The 22970-nt window shown below is 55.2% G+C and overlaps 1 protein-coding gene across 2 annotated transcripts in view; it reads left to right on the forward strand.

Annotated features, from left to right (window-relative positions):
* CRTAC1 (cartilage acidic protein 1) overlaps positions 1–22970 on the forward strand; it is a 150906-nt gene that overhangs the window by 83791 nt on the left and 44145 nt on the right. For both annotated transcript variants that reach the window (XM_044382021.3, XM_026493816.4), the window contains exons 3-5: positions 291–487; positions 14112–14248; positions 19246–19402. In XM_044382021.3, coding sequence (XP_044237956.2) covers positions 291–487; positions 14112–14248; positions 19246–19402 — 491 coding nt within the window. The remainder of the gene's footprint in view (positions 1–290; positions 488–14111; positions 14249–19245; positions 19403–22970) is intronic.

The following is a 22970-nucleotide window of genomic DNA, read 5'->3' on the forward strand; positions in this document are numbered from 1 at the left end:
GGGGGTGCTCACTGACTGCTCATCCCCCTGGGCCCGCCTGCTTCTCATATTGTGTCCCATGTGGGCCCAGTTGACTCTTACTTTGAGAGAGCCTGTATCTGATTCAAGGATACTCACCAAACCCCCAGGGACCCCTGAGACGAGGCTGCTGAGGGTTTCCCCAGAATGCCCCAAGACAGAATTGCCCCAGCGCTGACCTGTCTGGGAGGATTCTAAGCCCCACCGTTGGGCAGGACACCAGGTGAGCCCAGCTGCTTCTCCTCAACGGCCCCTCCCCCTTCCTCCTCCAGGTACAACGGCCCCAACCTGGTTCTGAAGTATGACCGGACCCAAAAGCGACTGGTGAACATTGCAGTGGACGAGCGCAGCTCCCCCTACTATGCGCTGCGGGACCGGCAGGGGAACGCTATTGGGGTCACAGCCTGCGACATTGACGGGGACGGCCGCGAGGAGATCTACTTCCTCAACACCAATAACGCCTTCTCAGGTAAGGGGCTGGGGCCTCGCGCCTCCTACGGCTTCCCTCCCTCCGCCTCCCAGCAGCAGCGTGGGGGAGGGCCTTCCTCAGTTTACCCTGTCAGGGGCTCCCCCAGGCACAGGCCCCTGCTGCCTCCAGGAGCTCACTCTGTGCCAGCAGAGACGCCCATCTCCCTCAGACTTTCGGCCGTCTCCCCATCTGAGCAGCCCCCTCTCCTCCCGCACGCTCTGCTCCTAGCATGGCTCCGCCCCTCAGCCCTGCTCACTGGACGCACGGCCCCCTGGAATCGCCCTCCATGCTGCTTCCGGGGGATCTTTCAAAATGCTTTGAAACCTTCAAGGGCCCCCCACAGCTTTTAGCTGAGCTCATTTATTCACTCCACACACTCCTGCTGAGCACCTACTCCAGTCCAGACCCGAGACGCTAGATGCTGGGGAAACACGGAAGCAGACAGACCTTGAGTTCATGGAGCGTTTCCCAGCCTAGGGCGTCTCCGCCGACGTACCTGGGGGTCTTGCGTAAACGCACATCCGGACGCAGCGGGTCTGGGTGCGGCCCAAGATCCTGCGTGGCTAACCTGCTCTCCCGCTGTAACGCTGCTGCTGGGGCAGGGACCGCCGAGGAGTGACTGAGGAACATGGACGCCAGAAGGCTAAGTACAGCGAGGATAACGGTAGCAGCTAACTTAAGCAGCCCCGACGGTGGGCCAGGCCTGGATCTAAGCCCTTCACACGAATCATCTCATGGGAGCCTCACGGCAGCGCACTTAGGTAGGTCCTGGCATCCCACTTTATAGTTGAGGAAACTGAGGCACAGAGGTCACATGACTGGTGCAAGGCCACACAACTTGTAAGTCCCAGGTCTCAAACCCAGGGGTCCGACTCCAGATCCACTCTTTAATTAAGATACTCCATGGCCAGGGTACACCTGGGTGGCTCAGTCAGTGAAGCATCTGCCTTCTGCTCAGGTCATGATCCCAGGGTCCTGGGATCGAGTCCTGCATCGGGCTCCCAGCTCAGCGAGGAGTCTGCTTGTCCCTCCACCCCTCCCCCCACTCATGCTTTCTCTCCCTCTCTCTCTCTCAAATAAACAGACAAAAAAAGATACACCATGACCTTACTCAATCCCTTGTCCTCAGGGCCTAGTGGAGAGCCTGGCTCATAGTGGGTGCTCAGGGTTGCACAAGTTGGGGGGCTGTGTTATTGAGCTAAAGATCAAGGTGGTTCTCAGACCTCGACTCTCACATTCTCTCAAGCCTGAGCTCAGCCCGCTAGCGTGAAGTCCACTCCCACGGAGCTGTAACATCTGCGGGGCAGTCCCAGACCGCGGTGTCGTCCTGAAACACGCAGAGCCTCATGTCGCTGAGGGGCCAGGTGCGACATGCATTGGCCTCTCCCAGATGACAACATCCTCTTGGGTTGGTCGAGACAACACCCTGTGGTTCAGACCTGTGTATTGTCCATCCTGGTCCCTTCCGATCTCCCAGAGGCAGGGGACTGCCTGGCTGTGGGGACCGCCTTCCAGCCCCTTCCCCAGCCCCAGCATGCACACACTGGCTTTCCCTGGGCCCATAATGTTGCCCCTACTGGTTTTTGAGGCGAGGCCAGGATCTAGCCCCTAGACTGCCCCGATGTCGAGCCCTGCCAGTGGCATGAATGGGAGGGGAAGAGGTTGGGGCCTGTGCCAGGGGCAGGGGCAGGCGGGGCTGACTGGCTGGCAGCCAGCCTTGTGCAGCCAAGAAACAATGAGCCACAGCCCCGAGTGGTGTTTTATGGGTTTTCATCTCATCTTGCCACCAAGTGAGGCCTGAGAGATAGTAATTATCCCTACACAAATATCAGGGCATGATTACCCAGCTGGATTTACTGCCCTTTCTCCAACTAAGCCAAGATTGGATTAGGACACAATTAATTGATGGGCTGATCAACTCTTTAAGTTGATCAAGGTCAGGAGGGGAGCAGCAGCAGGGGACAGCTGTGGAAGGGGTGAGTCCCCAGGGAGATGCAGTAGGGCCGGGAAGCAGAAAAAGGGAGAACCGTCAAAGAGGGGTGGTGTTGAACATAGGCTTGGCGGGCAGGATGCCAGAGGAAGGGGGCAGACTCTCCTCCCTACTCACCAAGCGCAGAGCACCTGGGAGGAGCCGGGCAGGTGGCTCTGAGGCAGAAGCCCCACCCCCGCTCTTGGCGCGTTCCATTGTGAAGCCCAGAGCAGAGGTGCTCAGCTCATAGCTGCACGTTAGAATCTCCTGGGGAGCTTTTATCACTCCTAGTTCCCAAGGGGCACCCCAGTCCGGTCCAATCCAAACCTCTGGGGCGGAACCCAGTTATCAGATTGTAAAGCTTTCCAAGCGATTCTCAGGTGCAGTCAAAGTTGAAAGGCTACCCACCCCCTGCTACCCATCATGTTAGTTCCATGCTCAGCCTAGCCTGGCCAGAGTTCCACTCATTCACGAACGTATTCATTCACTGAACATTTATTGAGCACCTACTGTGTGCCAGGCACTATTTGATGCCCCGTGAATGAAACAAAATTCCTGCCCTCCTGAAGTTTACACTGTATCCCCAGTGCAGCCTTGTATTTCTCTAAGTGCCTGACTCTCATGGACTCTAAGCTCCTTGAAGGCAAAGTCCTTCCACTGGTGCCCACAACCCAGGTAGACTCTGAGCGTCCTGAGAGCACAATCAAAACTTGATAAATAGGGGCGCCTGGGTGGCACAGCAGTTAAGCATCTGCCTTCGGCTCAGTGCGTGATCCCGGTGTTATGGGATCGAGCCCCACATCAGGCTCCTCCGCTATGAGCCTGCTTCTTCCTCTCCCACTCCCCCTGCTTGTGTTCCCTCTCTCGCTGGCTGTCTCTGTCTCTGTCGAATAAATAAATGAAATCTTTAAAAAAATTTTTTTTTTAATTTAAAAACAAAAACAAAAAACTTGATAAATAAATCCAGGAAGAACAGACGAAGCATGAGCCATTAGGCCCGAGAGAAGTTTTGCCAACGAAGGGAAAATAAAGGGAGGCAGGCAACATGGAGGGCCCCCCAGAAGGTCCTGGGCTTCCTGGGTTTCTGGGCACAAGTGTTCATCTGGGAGAGGCTGGAGCTGGGCCCCTAAGTGCTGGGGTGAGGGTGACAGTGCCCACAAGCCTCTGTTCCAGACATGCACCTCCCGGTGACCTTCTGTGGGTTCGAGGGATGTCTGTGGGTTTGAGTTAATTTTTCACTTGAGTGATTCAATTGATTCTTCGACAGTGGGCAGGGGAAGTGGGACAGTGAAGCTGGGACATTTGTGCCATGTCAGCACTTCCTTGGGTCCAACTGGCATGACGCTCAGCCACTGCCACCCTGCCCGCCGTGGGGAACCTGACATCCCCTCCAGGAGCCCTGCCAGCCCACACCTGCCCGTGGCATGTGTCTGGGGTTTCCGCCAGCCTGTGTTGGGGCCTTGGAGGGACCTGTGGCAGGATGGCCCTGTCCTCTCCCTCGGCCAGCCTTTGGGATGTCAGCACTGGAGTCCCTGGGAGACAGCTGAGGCCCTGGCGTGCTGGCAGTTAGTTTGTACAAGCTGGAGATCTGCACCGTACTCACTGGGGGAGCTCTCTCAGCCTCAGCGCCTTCGTCTGTAGAACATGACAAATCCTATCAACTCCATAAGCTCAACTCCCTCCAGCAGCTCCACAGACTATATCCAGAGTCTCTACCGTGGCCTGCAACACCCCTCCTTGATGTGAGCCCGGCTGCCTTTCTGATCTCGTGGCCTACACTCTTCCTCTTGCTCACTATGTTCCCACCTGAGGCCTGCACACTGGCCGTTCCCTCGGCCTGAAATGCCTTTCCCACCACTGTTCTCAGGGCTCACTCCTTCCCTTCATTCAGGCTCATCCTCGGATGGGGTCCTACCTGAAACCCTGAAAACCATACCCCTATCTCTTTGTGGCCTTAATTTGCTTCCTCTTCGGACCACTCAGCACTATGTGAAAGTAGGTTATATATTTGTTTGTAGTCCATCTCTGCTCTTCTACTCAGCCCCGTATGGATAGAAACTTTGTCTTGTTTGCTGCTGTATCTCTAAGACTGCTTAATGTCACTTAATAAACATTTAATACATATATTTGAATGTACTGAGACACTGAATGAAAAGCACTTATAATGGTATCTAGGACTTAGTAAGTGCTCTCCAAGCAGTAGCTGTTATAATCCTGCAGCGTGAAGAAAGCCAGAGCCTTTAGAAGTGTCCTGGGTAGAGGCGCCAGGCCTCCCTCCCGATGCACGGGAGAGAGACTCTAGGAGCAGAAACAGAAAAGGACCATCATGCAAACAAGATACCACCCAGAAAAGGGTACCAGGAGGGCCTGGATCAAGGATTAAGAATTGGAAAATAGGTGGGAGGGAGGAAACAGAGGAAGATTAACCACAATCCCAAGAAGGCCTGGGCCAACGAAACCAGCTTATGGCTTAACTGACACGAAAACCTACAAGCCAGTGTGGCTCCGGCAACACATTACTTGGTGAAAACCAGGTGGGAGAGCGTGTAGGACAAAGGGGGACAAGAGGCTGGTTCCAGCACCTCCCTCAACATCCAAGAACCCAGGACCTCCTGCAGCTGCCCCTCAGAGCCCATGCCCCTAGGGGTCCAGCGCTGGCCACCGCAGCCACCACGTTGTGTGGCCCGAGCTCTCCTGCCCACGCGACCCGGGGTCATGGTGGCATGGGTCAGCAGGACCTGCGAGCCCCACCACTTACGTGACGTTCGCTCACTCCTTCCTACAGAATAGTCACTGATAAGCCTCTCCCTTCGATCTACATGTACCCCCTCCTTCTCTACACAAACAGTAGCACACTCCACCCGCACTGCTGCTCCTTGCTTGTTTCATTAACAACCAATTTCGGACGTTACGTCACAGCAGCACGCGGACCGCCGGCTCGTTCCTCCGATGGCTGTGTAGTACTCCGTGGTGTTGATCTGCTGTTCCCCCAACTGCTCCTCTGTTAACGAACAGTGAGACGCCTTGCCATCTTCTGCTCCTACCAGCACTGCCAGCAAAGGAATCAGCTTGCCCAGCAGGCCGGTGTCCACAATTGCAGGTGTATCTGCAGGGGCGTCTGTAGAAGGGAACTGCTGGGTCAGAAGAACACACGTGCACGGATTTGATAGGCGTTGCCAAATGGCCCTTCACGCTGACAGTCCTTACGACATTCCCATCGGCTCTGATGCAAGTGTCTCCCAACACTCTCATCGACACACCGCACCATCGTTGTTTTTTAATATTTGCCGATCTGACAGGAAAAAATTGGAATCTAAGTGTAGTCTTAATTTGCATTTTTCTCAAAACAAGTGAGGCTGAGCACATTTTTATATATTTGAATCTCTTGTCTGATTGCTTTTGCCCGGTTTTTCTATTGATTATTGGCCTTTTTCTTATTGATTTGTAACACCTCTTTATAAATTAGGGAAATTAGCCCTCTGTCTGTAACGCATGTTGCAAATAGTTGCCCCTTCTTTGTCATTTGTGTTTTGTCTTTGCTCACCGTGGGTGTTGCAATGCAGAAAATTTTTATTTTTATGAACTCGGATTTATCACTCTTTTCTCTGATGGCCTTCTGGGCTCTGTGTCATCCTTAGGGCCATCGGCAGGGGCTTCTGTACCCTGTCAGAGAGGAAGTGTCAGTCCTGTACCAAAAAGAAAGGCAGTAGGGGGCAGGTTGCCCTTCCAGCTTCTGCCCACATGACGGATGAGCTGTCTGCTCTTGAGAGCGCACCCCTGGTCCAGCAGCCCCCTCGCCCAGGCCAGGTCCAGCCACACCCAGACCCTCTGCATCTTGCTCCTCCAAGTGTGCTCTGTGGCCCAGCAGCATTGGCAACAGCTAGAAGCACTTCAAAATGCAGAATCTCAGGCCGGACTCCAAACCGACCAGACCAGAATCCGCACTTTTATGGAACGTCCTTGACTCCCTGTGTCTGCGGAAGCCCGAGCTACACGGTGCTGAGTCCCCACCTTCTCTCCTAGCTGGCTTCCAGGTCTTGCTCGGTCCCAGCCATGCTTTCCTGAGATGCGACGCTCCGATCTTCAGCTCCCCCAGCCTGACCGCATTTGGAGGACAAGCTCACGACCTGCTCAGACGCCCTCCCCCATCCCCACGGGGCCTCTTTCACTTGTGGGCCCATGAGAAACGAGGATGGACGAGGTTGTCAACGCAGCACCATAGACCGTATGGGGCTCCAAAGGCCATTTTCTCAGTCCTCACACAGCACAAACTTCCTTAGGAGCCAGAGACTAGGCTGCCCTCCACCAGCCCCCATGCCAGCTCTTCAATACAGCGTGGGGTGGGGGACACTTCGCAGTCAGACCACAGTTTAAAGCTCGGCTTGCCACTAGTTGTGCCAACTCAGGCAGGTGACCTAACCCTTCGAGCCCCGGTTTCTCTCTGTAAGATGCCGAACCTGTCTTCCTGACACGTCTCTGGAGATGGCTCAATGAGCTAAGGTGAGTGAAGCACCTCGTGGGGGTTGGTGAGGCTTCCCCCTTCCCCCTGCGATGGAAGGAGGAAGACTTGGGTCAGAAATTATATCAGGGTCAGGGGGAGTCTAGGTTCCTTCTTTTTTTTTTTTTTTTTTAAAGATTTTATTTATTTATTTGACAGAGAGAGAGACAGCCAGCGAGAGAGGGAACACAAGCAGGGGGAGTGGGAGGGGAAGAAGCAGGCTCATAGCAGAGGAGCCTGATGTGGGGCTCGATCCCATAATGCCGGGATCACGCCCTGAGCCGAAGGCAGGCGTTTAACCGCTGTGCCACCCAGGCGCCCCTAGGTTCCTTCTTTATTAAAATGTCCTTTGCCTGAATCAGTTCTTTCTTCCCCTGGGGCCATCGCTGCTTTGCTGGCTTTCCGTTGACTAAGTCTTATAAAGCGTTTTAAACTCCGTATCAGTTTATACAGTTGCTTTCTGGGATGTGGCTCATTGAGGACCTGCCGGGGTCATGCCTTGTCATTCCCTGTATGATGGTGGTGGTGATGGTGGTCGTGATGGGGAGGATAGTGATGGTGGTCGTGATGATGGTGATGGTGGTGGTGAGGATGATGATACTGTTTTTATTATTTATTGAACTTATCTTGTGCCAGATATTGTTCTAAATACTTCACATACATTATAGGATTTAATTCTCACAACAGCCTGATGAATAGGTAACCATCTCATGATCCCATTTTACAAATAAGAAAATGACAAGTTTGTGGCTTGCCCAAGGTCAACCTAAGCCAGGGATGTTGCTGGCTCCCTCCTTAACCCTGCTGTTTGGCAGTAATCTCTTTGCCTTATGAAGGAGTTTGGAGGCAGAGCCCTCTTCCCTGCCACACACACTTGCCCACTCTTCTCTTTGCCACCTGTATCAGACTGCAAGTTTGGTCATCTCCCCAAGGTGGTGGGGAAAGAGGCACCCAGGCCAATGATTCTTAGGAAGAGCCCTTTATGACCCAAACTCACCCTTCCAGTGGCTCCAAGTTACCCTCTGGAGGCAGAGCTTGGTGTGGGGATGACGGGATGGTGAGTTGAGGGCCATTTGCCTGATTGACACTGCTGCCCTCGATGCAGAGCCTTCCCCTTTGGTCTGATGACTCTTCCACATCTGCCCCTTCTTCCTCCTACACCTGAATGCGGCTGCTCCTGGGACACGTTTTTTCCCTCCACCCCCACTCCAGACTCACTGCTCTGCAAGCTACTATCCTTCGTGGCCAGTGACCTCTTGGATATGGCTTCTCAGCCACTTTGTGACCCTGTCAGATGCAAACGGTGTGAAGCCAAGCTTCTGCTCCCACGCCCAGCGGGCCCAGTGTCCCTGCTTCCATCACTGTCCCACTCTGACCCATTATACCCTCTCAATCCCCCCTGACCTTCCGCACCAGCCTTCTCAATCCCATGCTTCCTCCCACTCCTACTGTCATCCCAGAAGGGACCCCCTTTTCTCCCTTGCTAGCCCATCCCTCACTCCACTGCCAGGGTAATCTTCTGGAGACACTGTCTTCCCCAGATCAGAAACCACCGAGGGCCCCTTCTGCCCTCAGTCCTGGAATTAGTGGGTCTGTCCTGCCCTGCATGTTCTTCCCCTCAAGCTCCACACAGTCTCCTCTCTGGGCAAACTATGTAGCCTCTGCCTCTCTTCTATGCCCCCTGCCTGCCCGGAGCACCACCCCACCCCCCGCCTGCCCAGGCCACAGAGCGTGGCACTCAGAAGGACGGGCTTTGAATCTGTCTCCACCACCTACCAGCTCTGTGACCCTGGGCGAGAGACCAACCTCTCTGCCCCCTCAATTTCTCCATCTGTAAAATGGGGCTGCATCACCTCTCAAGGTAGCTGTGGGGTTTAGGCGAGATGGTGGGTATTAAAAGAGAAGCTTCATGCAGAGCCTGGCCACACTAAGTGCTCTATAAACAGGAGCCACTGTTGTTTCTCCGACCCTTCGCGTCCACCTTCAGGTGCCTCCTCCATCACGAAGCCCTCCCTCATCACCGTAGCCTCTTCCCTCCCGACGTCATGGCCTCTCCAGGACGTATCACCTGTCCTGCCCCTCAGAGCTCTGCTAGCTGTGGGGTCTTAGCCAGGTCCCTTGTCTCTTGTGCCTCGGGTCCTTCAGCTATAAATTGAACAGGCAAATAGTCCCCAGGTCGGGGGTTGTGGCGAGGGTTAAGGAATGAATGTGTGTGAAATGCCTGGCACACGAGAGAATATGTGTGAAATATTGCAGAAATGTTAAGTAGTGTTAGTTTCATTGAGGTCGCATGGCATCTCCTCTACCTGTCCCTCCTGTTGTTGAACGCACCGTAAGCGCCCTGAGTCAGCGACCAAGACTCCCCCTTCCCGGTGCCCCCTGCTGTACCTGGCACCTGCAGGGCATGGTGGACCCCTGAGCCTCACCTCCTGGGCCTTGCCACCTGGCCGCCTGGCAGCAACTGGCAGTTCTGCTGGCCTCTGAGACCTTCAAGTCTACATTAATGCCAAGATGCCCAAGTCAGGATGGGAATGGGAGTCCCCAGACACGCCTCTCATAGGGCCTGTGGCCCTGAGGGCCCCCTGCCCTGCCCATGAACCCCCTTCTGTTTCTCCCAGGCCTCTGTCCTCTTGGAGTCTGCCCCAGGGGGCTCAGCAGAGCACCTCTCTCCTGCAACAAATAGCCTCTCTTCTTCCTGGGCAGCTGCCCCGCCGACTCGGTGTGGGACCCCAGGGCAGAATGCAGCTACAAGGAGCCAGGAGGCAGGATTACATGCCGACACGGGCCGGGGGCCAGTGCTGGGTGGTGACCGCCAGGACCATCGACCCACACTGCCCGCTGTTTATCTGTCTTCCTGACACACCTAATTACCCAGGTTGCAGCTGCCAGAGCGTTTGCTCTTCCTAAATCACGGGCTCCCGCCTCTCCTCGCCCGGGCCTCCGGGCCTCCGCCTGCAGAGGGGCTGCCATTGATTTCGCCGTTCCCATTTACGATCTACAAGGCTCTGCATCACTACTGCACGTTCTTCCTTTATTAGTTTATTCTTCTGGGCGTCCCTGGTCAGCTTGGAAGCCAGGAGGTGGAACAGGGGGAGAGGCTAACAGCACATGGCGCCCTGACCCCTCAGGCCACAAAGCCCAGGGCCTGGCCCGACAGCAGCACCCTAACACGGCAATTGGCTAAGAACGGTGCTAGTTCCACAGGGGGGCTAATAGGTGAGCTGCAGAGCAAGCTTCCACGGCCAGCTGTGTTTGGGACAGGCTGGATTAAATAAGATTAAGCAAGTATTTTATTGCAGGACTTGTCAAAGTTTTGATAAACTAATGCCCATTGAGAATCTCCAAGGGGGGGTGGAAGGTGTGGTCTTTCCCGAACTCAGATGATCACGAAATCTTTCCTCCAGACAGCTCACAGAGACCAGGGTTCCATAAAGCACGTGCTGGGAAATGTTTTTCTTGGGGGAACAGGAGGAGTTGGAGGTGATGAGGCAAACAGGGGGACTGAGTCACCCTGGGCCCGTGCGCTCCTCTCATCTCGCTGAGGCGGGAACTCCTCAGCGTAAGAAATTTCTCCTGCTGAACGCGGAGGTGCCCGTCGAGCTCGGCGGGGCCCCAGCTCTGGGCAGCTGCTTTCTTTTTTTTTTTTTTATTTTAATGATTTTTTATTATATTATGTTAGTCACCATACAGTACATCCCCGGTTTCCGATGTAAAGCTCGATGATTCATTAGTTGTGTATAACACCCAGTGCACCATGCAATACGTGCCCTCCTTACTACCCATCACCGGTCTATCCCATTCCCCTACCCCCCTCCTCTCTGAGGTCCTCAGTTTGTTTCTCATAGTCCATAGTCTCTCATGTTTCATTCCCCCTTCTCATTACCCCCCCTTTCTTTATCCCTTTCTTCCCCTACCGATCATCCTAGTTCTTATGTTCCATAGATGAGAGAAATCATATGATAGTTGTCTTTCTCTGCTTGACTTATTTCACTTAGCATTATCTCCTCCAGTGCTGTCCATGTTGTAGCAAATGTTGAGAACTCGTTCTTTCTGATAGCTGAGTAATATTCCATTGTATATATGGACCACAACTTCTTAATCCAGTCATCTGTTGAAGGGCATCTCGGCTCCTTCCACGATTTAGCTATTGTGGACATTGCTGCTATGAACATTGGGGTGCATATGGCCCTTCTCTTCACTACGTCTGTATCTTTGGGGTAAATACCCAGTAGTGCAATGGCTGGATCATAGGGTAGCTCAATTTTTAACTTTTTAAGGGACCTCCACACTGTTTTCCAGAGTGGCTGTACCAACTTGCATTCCCACCAACAATGTAGGAGGGATCCCCTTTCTCCACATCCTCTCCAACAATTGTTGTTTCTTGCCTTGTCTATTTTTGCCATTCTAACTGGCGTAAGGTGGTATCTCAGTGTGGTTTTGATTTGAATTTCCTTGATGGCTAATGATTTTGAACATTTTTTCATGTGTCTGTTAGCCATTTGTATGTCTTCATTGGAAAAGTGTCTGTTCATATCTTCTTGGGCAGCTGCTTTCTCACCCTGGCCCGCGCGGTGCTAGAAGTTAGCCTCAGTATTTCAGGGGGGCTAGACTAGCTGGAGGTACCATCTAAAGGGGCCCTGGTCTGACAGAGGAGGGCAAGGGTTGCTTGCTGTTGGTGGAGGCTGGAGACCCAGACGCCTGCAGGGCCATCTTCAGAGGTCCCCCAAGCATTAGAAAGTGACGACAAGGCTGTCACTGCTTCGGGAACAGCCGTGAGCATGGCCGTCCAGGCCCACAGTCCCTTCTCTGCAGTCCTCAAATCCCAAACACTCTGAAAGCCTCAGGTGCTTTTTTTTTAAGTTTGTGGGAAAATTAATTGATAGCAAAACCTGTCCTGAGCTGACGCGAGCTACTTATAGGCTTTATTTATCCCACTTAGTGTGAATATTCATATATTTTACTGCAGAAATATTAATGTGTTTAATTACAGGGTGCTGCCCCATCCCTCCTGAGGGTGTTATGTAATAAACGGTGTGTGCACTATGTTACCTTCCTAAAATGTGAAAGAACAAAATCTAAATTTCTAAATACGTCTGGCCCCCAAGGATCGTGATGCGGTGCTGCAGACCTGGGTGGTGCGGGGCCACGTGGGCAATTCCGACCCTGGGCCGGCGCTTCAGTGCTCTTTATCCTGTAATTCCCACAGCCCCATGTGAGGGAGGAGGCATAGTTGGTACGCTGATGCCCAGATGAGGAAACCGAGGCTGGAGAAGATAAAGAGCCAGCAAGGCCCCGAGCTAACGGGAGCCGGCACCTGTGCTTCTGTCCAGACCCGGCTCGTCGGTTGCCCCAGTGGGCTTCCCTCGCAGGCCACAGCAGCTCTGTGCCCACCCCACCTGCCGCTCCTCAGCCCAAGCCTCCATGCACAAACCCCAGATCTGCGTCCTGCTCTGCTCTGAAGGGCCTCTCCCTACCCCGGACAGGCCTCTGCAATCTCGGGGAGGGGCAGGCCGGGCAGGACGGCTCTGCCCCACTGCCGGCTGCCTGGTGTCTGGCGAGCATCTCTGAGGCCAACTCCAGACCCCACAGACCACACAGCAGCCCCCGTGGGTCCCTGTGATCTTAGCAGGTTTCCATAGGAGGCCACGGAGAGAGCAAAGCCTTTTGTCCCCTCCTGGGCAGAGCCACCCGAGGGATCCTTTATAACTGCCCTCTCCGAACACACACACTCCCACTCCCACAGTCCTGATTCTCAGCCCTCCATTCCCCACACTGCCTCTCACCAGATGCCTGCAGTGCGGAGCTGAGGCCCCTAAAGGACCTTCAAGAGTGCCCCATCTGTAACGCGGGAACGAGCACTTCTGTCTTATACCCACCACCCCGAGGGGGTGCGGTGCTGGGCCTGTCCTGCACGTCATCTCACACATTCCTTCCATAAACTGGATGTAGTTATTACTGCCGTCCCACTTGCAAGGGGGAAAACTGAAGCTCAGAGATGCCAAGCAACTTGCCCAAAGTCGGCAACTAGCCCCTAGAAGTAGAATCTGGGTAGAACAGACACCGGGACTGGGGCTTGTTTACTCTCAAGCCCAAGGTCTTAACCACTGCCCCATGCCGCTCCCTTCACCCTAAGTCATGGCCTCTGCCCTGGGCCAGCCAGAGAGTCAAGTGCAGGGGTCTGTCCCCAGGGCCACTTGCCCCGCAGCTCACCTTCCCAGCTTCCTACAGCTGTTCCTCTGCTGTGTCTCCTATGCCATCCTCAAGAGTGGAACCCAAGCCCTCCTAAAACACAAATGCTCTGGGGGTCCCAGCAACAAGAAATAAACTAGCGGTGATGGCGGAGTGGAGAGCTCTGCGTAAGTGGTCTTAGAAGGGTTTGGCTCTTCTAACTCTGGCCACCAGAAGTTCTTGAACTTCCCCAAAATAAAGCTTAGCCGTGAACGCGCTCCGGGAGGCTGCAGAGCCCCCTACGGTTACATGGGGTGTGTTGCGTGGTGCCCATGCACGCCACCCCCGGAGCTGGCGGTCCTCAGTCTCCATCCAGTTCTGAAAGGAGTGGAGACCCCTGCTCTCAAGGGCCTCCCTGGGCTGTTCACCCCCTTCACCCCACCTGGGTGCTGACCCTACTGCCATCGGGTTCCCCTGGGGGTGGGCGACAGGTCCATCAGAGCTCCGCTTCCAGCCCCTTCCTGGATCTGGACTTACAGCCCCACCCACCAACCAGGATCATTTCTTCTGAGACCTGAATGAGGCCCTGTGCTCCAGCAGAGAATATAGGAAGCAGGCCCTGGAGAAAGAGAGGTTCTGGGTTGAGTTTGCTGAAATATTAGCAACCCCAGATCTCCTGCATGTCGTAGGAGCACGGTGCCGAATCCAGCTGTTGAGGGTCACCTCAGACACACGGCAATAGTAACATTTCTTCTGTGGCTCCTGAGGCTGCACTGGCCATTTTCATAAGCCAGGCTCTTCCCTCAACTGAAAATACCTGAGCGCCCGCAGACAGACAGAGCCTCACCTCTTGAGTGAGGGCTGTGGGGAGCGCTCCCCTTGCCGCAGGTGACCCATCCACCTGTGGCCCCGACCACCTGTGACAGGTGCCCGAAACATACCTGCACACTGGCCCATCATCCACCAGCCTCCCTTCCTCTTCTCCCCAGGGGTGGCGACGTATACGGACAAGTTGTTCAAGTTCCGCAACAACCGGTGGGAAGACATCCTCAGTGATGAGGTCAACGTGGCCCGCGGTGTGGCCAGCCTCTTTGCCGGGCGCTCTGTGGCCTGTGTGGACAGGACGGTGAGTTCAGGGGTGCATGCAGGGGAGAAGAGGGGGGTACGGCAGCGATGTGAGAGCCCAGAGGGGAGCCAACAGGCAGGCATGTCCCGACAGAGTGTGGCTGTCCAGGGCAGAGCCCAAAGCCGCACCATCGTGGCAGCTCCCACAGTGCCTTGCATGTAGTAGGGGCTAAATACTAACAAGGCTCACGAGGTGAGTTTCAGTTCTCCCTTGAGGCTCTCACAGCAACAAGCGAGGAAACTGGTCAGGGCTGTCATCACCCTGTCCTTTGGGCAGAGGAGGGCACCAAGGCCCAGCTTGGGGCAGTGACTTGCCCGAGGACCCAAAATAGATTGGCGGTGTGACTAGGACGTGAATCAGACTCTTCTAGCTCTAAACCTTGTGCTCATTCATTTATTCAACCAATATTTATTAAGGGCTTACTATGTGCCAGGCATCGAGCCATAGGGCTCTTCCTGAAAATACCTGTGGAACGATGAAGGCATGACAAAGAGGTTCGTGAGTGGGTGAGTGGAGGGTGACCTGAGTGTGCAAGTACTCGACTTCAGCAGGAGCTCTGTCAGGGCGTTCGTGCCTGCTAGCGCCCCCTACCGCAGGTGCCAACCCAAAGCAGGTAGGGAGGAAAGGCCAAGGGGGAGGGGCAGGAGCAGCTGCAGCCCCCTGCCCTGTGGGGTGGCCCCAGCCCTGGCTTGCGCCCCCGGAGCCCCAGCCAGAGCCAGAGGCTTGCCGTGGAGGTGATTTATCCCTCCTGTCACCTGCTACCCTGCTGCCCCTTCCTTGGCTTTAGAGACAGTCATCAGTAAATCAGGGACCCAGCTGCTGCCTACCTTCCATTCCGGGGGCAGGGGCAAGGGGCCCGGCTCATTTCAGGATTGAGAAGTCACTGAGGGGATTGGGGATTCAGCGTGAATCTTCACAGCAGGGGCCTCTAGGCCTTGGGAGAAGGCAGGTGCCAGGTATAAATATTTATTTCTTAACAAGCTGGTGCTGGGAAAAGAAGCCAAGCTGGGCTGTGAAGCCACATTTAGCCCTGACCTGAATCTTTGCCACCTGGACTCCTGCCTGGTGGGAGGGAAGGAGGTGGCGGTGGCTCTGTGAGCGGCCCCAAAGAGTGAGAAGGGTCTGGGGGTGCCAGGCCTGGCCACTGCTGGGAGCCTCTTCCCAGGATCCTGCTTCCTGCCTCCCTCCTGCTGAACCAAGGTTTCCCACACTGGGCCAAGGTGGGAATCATCTCTGAGCTGGTGGCGGGGCCTGAAGGTTAATCACAAAGAGATGCACTCTTTGTCCCAACAAGGTCATCTGCACGCCCACGCGTTTAACCACAGGACAAAGGCACTGTGCGAAATGCAAAAAAAAAAAAAAAAGCTTTGGCACGAGGCACCATAGGCAGGCACTTAGCAGCTTGCTCAGCCCCAGCCTCAGGGAACTAGAAAAAAACCCTGCAGTCGGGCTGCCACCAGGAGCAGGGCTGCTTTCTGTGTCCAGCTGCCACTGGTACCCCAGCAATCCCTGGGGCCTGAGAACTGTGGAGGGGAAGAGTAGGGCAAGGTCACGGCCACTCTGAAAACTGAGAGATATGGTGTAGGAAACACAAAAGCAATCTTAACGATAATGACAGCTAACCGTAATGAACTAGCAACATGCCAAGCCCCGGGCTCAGCGGTTTATATGCATTGTCTCACTGAGTCTTCACAACAGGCTTAAGAGGTACGTGCTGTCATTATCCCCATTTTACAGATATGGAAACTAAGACTTCCAGCAATTAAGCAACTTGACCTTGGTCACATAGTTAAATGGCAGGCAAAGCCAGGAATTCAGCCCTACCTGCTTGAGAACGAATCAGACACCTTTCTAGCCCACGGCTACCCTACCCCTGGGTGAACTGGCATCAGCCACAAATTTCTAACCGCAGGTTTATTACAGCATTCACCCTACTCCTTCCTCAGCCCCACAGCCCCCACCTGGCGCCTTTTAGTCAACCTGCTCCCAAAGTGCAGTCTCCAGACCAGCAACACCAGCATTGTCAGAAATGCAGATTCTCAGGCCCGACGCCCAATCCACCCTCCAGACCTACTGAGTCTGAACCCACGGGGTGGGGGAGGGGGGCAGAAATCTGGGTTTGAACTAGCCCTGCAGGTGACCCTGGCACGGCCTCAGTTTGAGAGCTGTCTCACAGGTAAAGGTCTCAACCCTACCACGTGCCCTTCCCATCCTCTCCCCAGCGGCCCTCACCCCTCGCAGCCCCTAACCTGGCGCCCTTCCTGCCCTTTGTCTGCAGCCGCCTCATCACTCACCCACCTTTCTGGATCCGGCTCAAAGCCGATCTCTTACAAGAAGCGCTCCCTGATCGATAATGATTATGCCTCATGTTTATATAGCATTTTTATCTTTCGGAGACCTTTCACGTGTTGTCTCATTTCATCTTCTCAACAACCCTGCCAGGAAGCGGGGCGAATATGATTCCCCTTTAACACAGGAGGAGATGCAACCGAAGGGGGTGAGGAACTGCCCAAGGACAAAGCCACGTGGGGGCAGAGCCCGGCCGGGCCAGGCTAATGTCCCTAGACCGGTGGCTCCAGGAGTGGTTCCTGGCACCACAGCGTCAGCTTCGCCTGCGAATTTGTTCGAGATGCAAACTCGGGCCCCACTCCAGGGCTCCCAAATCAGAAACTCCGGGGAGGAGACCCAGCATCTAGGGTTAAGCAAGCGCTCCAGGTGATTCTGATGTAGGCTGAGGGGTGAGCCCACTGCCCTGGGGAGCCTCTTCCCGGGCTCAGCTCTGCAACCACCTCACTGCCCCAGAGTGACTGTAGTCAAGGCCACGTGGCGAATTTCTGCAGTCCTCTGCAACTGAAACACATCTATGTTTGTCAACTTGTATCATCCCCACACAATGAAGAAAGGAACTAGGTATAATGGAATTTTACAAACATCCTGATTTCCAGCAGAGTGCCTTTCAGTTCATTGGGGCTTAATTGCCCATTTGTTGCGGGGATTGCTAACAGCTGGTGGGGTCAGGCATGGGGCACAGGGGTGGCGCACTTGCCCCTTTGCCCCCATTCATTCAGTTTTCATCCGATCATTCCACACACACATGCCGAGCTCCTGCGACGGGCGGGCGCCTCCCAGAGTTCTCCCCTAGTCACGAAGCTGTGCTGTAAAGCCTTGCATCTCGAACTTGGGTTTTGCACGGGGATCACATGGGGGTCTTGTGAAAATGCAGACTCTGATTGAGCAGGTCTGGCAGAGGGGACGGGTCACTGAGTCTGTATTTCCAACCTGCTCCCAGATGACACCAATGCTGCTGGGCCAGGGAGCACCTAGTCTCCCAGGTGGCAGGAGGGAGCCTCAGATACCCAAAACAGAAGGGGGCGTCGATGTCTTTAGGGAGTATCTTTGCCTCCTCCTTCTCCAGCTCCAGCCCCCGCCACGCCCTGCCTTGCGTTTTCTATTCCCGCAACACTGAACGAACTGCTTGTGGTTTCCCTACATGCGTCATTCTCTGTATCATCTCTGCCTGGAAGGTTCTTTCCTCTGCACTTCACCTGGCTGAGACTCCTCTTAGAAAGCCTTTTCTGAACTCCCCCTGGTTCAGTGCTCCTTCCTCGGGGAGCCCCTTTCTGTACACCAGGAAATGCTGTAGATATTCTCTCTCTCTTTTTAAAAAAAATCTTTAATTCCAGTATAGTTAACATTTTTTAAAATTTTACTCCCAGGATAGTTACGTATTCTCTTAATCATATAGAATTGTGTCGTTGTTGCCATGTCGGCTTCCCCATCAGGAGACCGTGAGCTGCTCCGTTGGCCTCACCCATCAGTCAGTCAGACCCAAGTAGCTCTTCATCAGCCCCCCCCCCCCCCGAAGAAAACGTTCCCAGAGAAGGGATAAAGCCAGCGATTGGTAGGTGGGATGGGGTTCGGCTTATGGAGCCGTTGGGGAAGAAATAGAAGCCAGCCGAGCGGGCCGAGGGCCGGGAAGAGAGGGTTGCCTGGAACTCAGCTCTTCCTCTCGGGTTGTTCTGCGTTTCTCACTTGCCTTTAAACGAGCCTGTGAGCAAATGGAGGACAAAGACGTTGTCTTTGGGACATTTATAGCAGAGTGCGTTGCAGGTAGTTGGAGCTCAAGAAATAATCTACTTTCTGATTAATTGGAGGGAAATGATGAGAAGGATATGAGGAAAGCTGGAAAACTGTTCGAACGCAGAAAACAGGTGGCTCTCTTGAGGGAAAGGAAGCATCCATTGAAAGAAGTGACACGGTTCTAATAAGAAAAGAACCGTTCGTCAGCGGGGTTTCGGACTAGAGCAGACAACGACGATAGCACCGCGGAGCTGGTGCCCAGGGCTTCTCCTGGATGCAAAGGAAAAAAATATTTGAGACAGTGTTACAAAGGCAGAAGCAATACACGATTTCTTTCTGGTAATGTGGGAAAACAGAGGGAATGGAAGGAGGACCCCTGCATATCCGAGCCTCCTGTGCCACCAAAATAGTGGAATGAGGGAATCCAGGGTGGGAGGCAGGGAGGGAGATGACTCCGGAATTTGCTTGTCATCTTGGCTGGAGTGAGCTTGAATGGGAGAGAGAGAGAGAAGAATGGGAATTGGTAGATCAATCAATCAGCAAATATTTATTGAGCAGCTACCCTGGCTGGCAGCTGGAGAGAGCTCAGCTGGAGAGAGGCACATTAGAAAATTGTCTATAAAAAGGTGGTTGTGGGGGAGAGGGAGGGATGTGTTCTTCTGGAACAGGATAGAAGGAAAAGCAGGGCTGCTTTGTTGTAGGACTCCGGGGGGCGGGTGTTGTGCAGCCTGCAGCCTCGGGGGAAAGCGCTGCTGGAGCTGGGCCGCGCCAGGCCCTGCACACCAGACCCAGGGAGAGGAAGCAGACCCACGCAAGACCTATGGTCCTGCGCGAGGAGGGGGAGAGCCTGTCCGGGAAAGAGCCCATGGCGAGCGCACAGGGGCCTGCTCACCCACCCTCCTTCCCTTCCTCCTCAGGGCTCTGGACGCTACTCTATCTACATCGCCAATTACGCCTACGGTAACGTGGGCCCTGATGCCCTCATTGAAATGGACCCCGAGGCCAGCGACCTCTCCCAGGGCATCCTGGCGCTCAGAGATGTGGCTGCTGAGGCCGGGGTCAGCAAATACACAGGTAGGCAGAGTGGCGCTGGGGGGCCGGCTGGGGTGCTGTGAGTGGGAAGGGCGCGAGGCCTGGGGCTGGGGGCTGGGCCCTGCAAAGCTGAGTCTGGTTCATCAGAGTCCACAGGAGAGGGTGGGCTTGTGTCCCTGGGGAGGGGAGGATGAAGGCTTTATTCTATCCCGCCGCCCACACGAGGCTCGTCCAGCACTGCCTCTCCAAGGCTTGGGGAGATACCTGGCAGGCGTGGGCTTTGGGGGACCCCCTGGGGGACGTGGGACGTGGGACGTAGGCTCCTCTCCCTGGAGCCTCTTGCCCCGTTCCCTGCTGTAACCCTGATGATGGGCGAACAGGATCTGTAGGAGAAAACTGACAAATCACAATGGTAGAGACTTAAAGCATTCTTTATTGCCAAACAGCAGATGAAATTATTTACTTATACATAAGCGGCCAGGAATTGAGTGCTAAATCCCTAAGCTTCAGCTGGGTCCCGTCTCGGATAACGGAGCTCAAAGAATTGTGTTCTTGTTCCAAAACCTCTCCAGCCCTTTTTTTGAAGCCATGCTCCCCCCACACCTCTCTGGATGGGGGACCTATTGTCAGAGTCTCTGACAGGGAGATCTTTCTAGGGAAGGCTGTTTTTCTAATTCTAGCACGGCTGCTGACTAAACTCTGATAATCTGCCAATAGAGTGCTGATGGCAGAGCAATCCAGTTCCTGTTTTGGATGCCAAAAATCAGGAAGCCAGAGCTGTGCACAACAACGTCTCACGTAAACTTCGGCCTCCCTCACCCTGATCCTGTCATTTGGACAGAGAGAGCCTCTTGCTGGTTGACCTTCCCGATATATCCATCCCAGCTTGCACTGCAGACTTCCAAACGGGCAGCCCACCCGAATCCAAATCCTGGGGCTGGAAGGATGTTTGGTGGGGGGTCATTTGGGCCATGCCCCTGCCTCCGTACACCTGGGGGGTAGCACATTCTCAAAGCCCTACCTAGAAAGGGTTGTCACAGCCTCTCCTGAGTTTATGGTGCCTTTCTCTAGCCAACTTTCCACCTCGGTGAAACGGGGAGATTGATGTCGACCTGTCTGACAAAGTTTGTGGGAACAAATGGCTAGACAGTAGAACAGTTCGCACGGCTCCAGCCCCATCAAAGTGCTCGAGAGTTCCACACGTGACCGTGCAGCCTTTCTGGCTGAGTGTCAGTAATAAACCGCGCTTTCCTGGGAAAAGGAGTAAACATGCAGGAGCTGCAGCCTAGATTTGTACAGTCAATTTTTCCGAATCATTCCCAGTTCTGTGCATTGGGCTGGCTTGGCAATTAAGTGCCTTGATCTGCAGGAGAAGGAGAGTGGGCTGGGGAGATGAAGCACTTGAAAATGATGAGCGGGAGGGAGGCAAGGTCTGGGAGAGAGGCTTCTACACAGAATAAAAGGATTCGGGAGGTTGCGGCTGGGTTTGAGCATGAAGGGGACATTGTTCACGCTGGCTGGGCTGGCAGAGGGGCTGGCGGGAACCAAGGAGGGGGCAGGAGGGGACCAAGAGGAGACAGCTGAGGAGGACGGATGGGGCTGGAAGCAGTAGCCAACTGTGCCAAGCTGTGCTGGAAGGATCGTGCAGCTCCAGGAAGGGACAGCAGTTTCCGTGGAGCGTGCGGGCCGGCCGGGGCAGCTGGCGTGCCCAGAGGACACGTTAGAGCAGTTCTGCAGACTTCCAAACACCATTTGGCTGACAAGAACCTATTTGGCCCACCAAGTTACTATTGTGTCTGCCCGCCTTCCCCAGCCCACCCTTTCCTGGCCCGCCAAGCCCCTCAACTCTACCCTGCAGCCCCCGTTGTCACTTCATTAATGACACATGGACATCTGGCTGGAAAACTAGCCCAAAGCACCCCCCCTGAGCCCCAGGGACAGACCCCAAATGTAAGGGCCTCCAGTGGAGCCCGGCCTGATTGCTGAGTCTCTGGCATCTGGCCAGTGCTCAGCTCCAGGCTGGTGCCCTGGGGCCTGGAGTAGGGGAGGGAAGCAGGCAGTGATGAACAGGGCCCTGAGCAGCCCTGGGGGGAAGCCAGCCATGGCCAGATGTGCAGTCAGGGAGCCGCGGGTCCCCAGAGCCCAGCCACACAACACCCAGCTGCTGGACAGATCTCGGAGTACAAACCGAGGTCCAGAGAGGAGAAGGGACTTGCCCAAGGTCACACAGAAGGTTTGTAGAGAAACTAGCATCCAGAGCCCCACCCCGAAGCTTAAAGGGCCGCAACCTGCTGACCTTTCTGATGACCTCCAGCTGGAGCATCCCAGCTCCTGCGGGCAAAACCGGCGGGCCGGGGAAGGAGGATGGCCCTGCACCCACCGGGATGCGGCCCCAGGGACTGGCACTCAGGGGCTTGATTTTGACCCCCCAGTTTTTGTGGCTCAAGCAGCTGCTTGGCCTAGGCTGTGCCGGGCAGCAGGGGGAGGCCGGGCAAGCGGTCGGCAGGCCGGCCAATGGCGCTGCCCGCATGGCCCTGGGCGCTCTCCCGCGGGGGAGGGGAGGCCTTCTCTCCAGACTCGAGTGAGTCGGCGGCCGCCGCTCCGCTAGGTCACAGTGCCATCTAGCGGCCAGCGCGCCCACTCTCGGGGGACTCGAGGGACTCGAGGGCCTGCGGGCGGACGGAGGGGCTGGCGCTGAGCTGAGGGGAAGGAAGCCCACTCCCCCATGGTTCCTGGTTCAAGGACAGTCCCAAGCCCCGACTTTCCCAGATGCCTGCAGCCCCTCAGAGCCTGGACAGTGCAGGCAATCCTGAGAATTAGTTGTCTCTGTGGCAGAAGGCCTGGCATGGAACCCAAGGAGAGGGAAGGTAAGGACCGAGGTCTGAGCTGGCCTCTGCAGCCCTGAGTGACCTTGGGCACCTCCCCCAGCCTCTCCGAGCGCCTCGAACTAGCCGTGTGAACCGCTGTCTGCAGAGCCGTGGAGAGGACAGGATGTGGTGCCGAAGTGCTGGGGCAGATCCTGCCTCAGCCGTGGGTCCCGTCCAGGCAGCGATTAGCGATTTATTAACTTCTGTGGGCCTCAGTTTTCTTGCCTGCAGTGGGGGCATGAGAAGGAGAGGAGGCATAGGACATGCCTGACACAGGTCTGGCTCAGGGGCAGGACCCTCCGAGTGCAGCAGACAGCGACACCCTGTTCATCCCAGGTGCCCGGGGGGAAGCCAGGACCATCTGCAGGGCATCTCCTGGGTGCTGAGTGCAGAGAGCGCTGTGCTGGGCATGAGAGGCAGCTCAGAGCAAGCCCACCCAGCCCTGCCCTGGAGGTGGTCTCCGTGGGTCCCCCTGCGTGCCCTCCAGCCCTGGGTATAGTCACAGGCCCCTTCATGCCCCTCTCCACTGGAATCCATTGCTCTTCCCTCTTCACCCTGCCTCCCCACCCCTGCCAGCCTCTAGCCCCTCCCCAGGAGCTCTGCATTTCAGCCTCACCTTTTGAGGGAGCATCTGTCTGGGCTGCAAGGTGGTGATTAAAGAATCCTTACAAGAAATTTAGAAAGAAAATGAAGGTGGATTTATGATATGGGGTGGGGATTTTTGCTGTTGGCTGGGAGCAGTA

The sequence above is a fragment of the Ursus arctos genome, unplaced genomic scaffold (assembly GCF_023065955.2).
Source record: "Ursus arctos isolate Adak ecotype North America unplaced genomic scaffold, UrsArc2.0 scaffold_7, whole genome shotgun sequence".
Lineage (NCBI taxonomy): Eukaryota > Metazoa > Chordata > Mammalia > Carnivora > Ursidae > Ursus > Ursus arctos.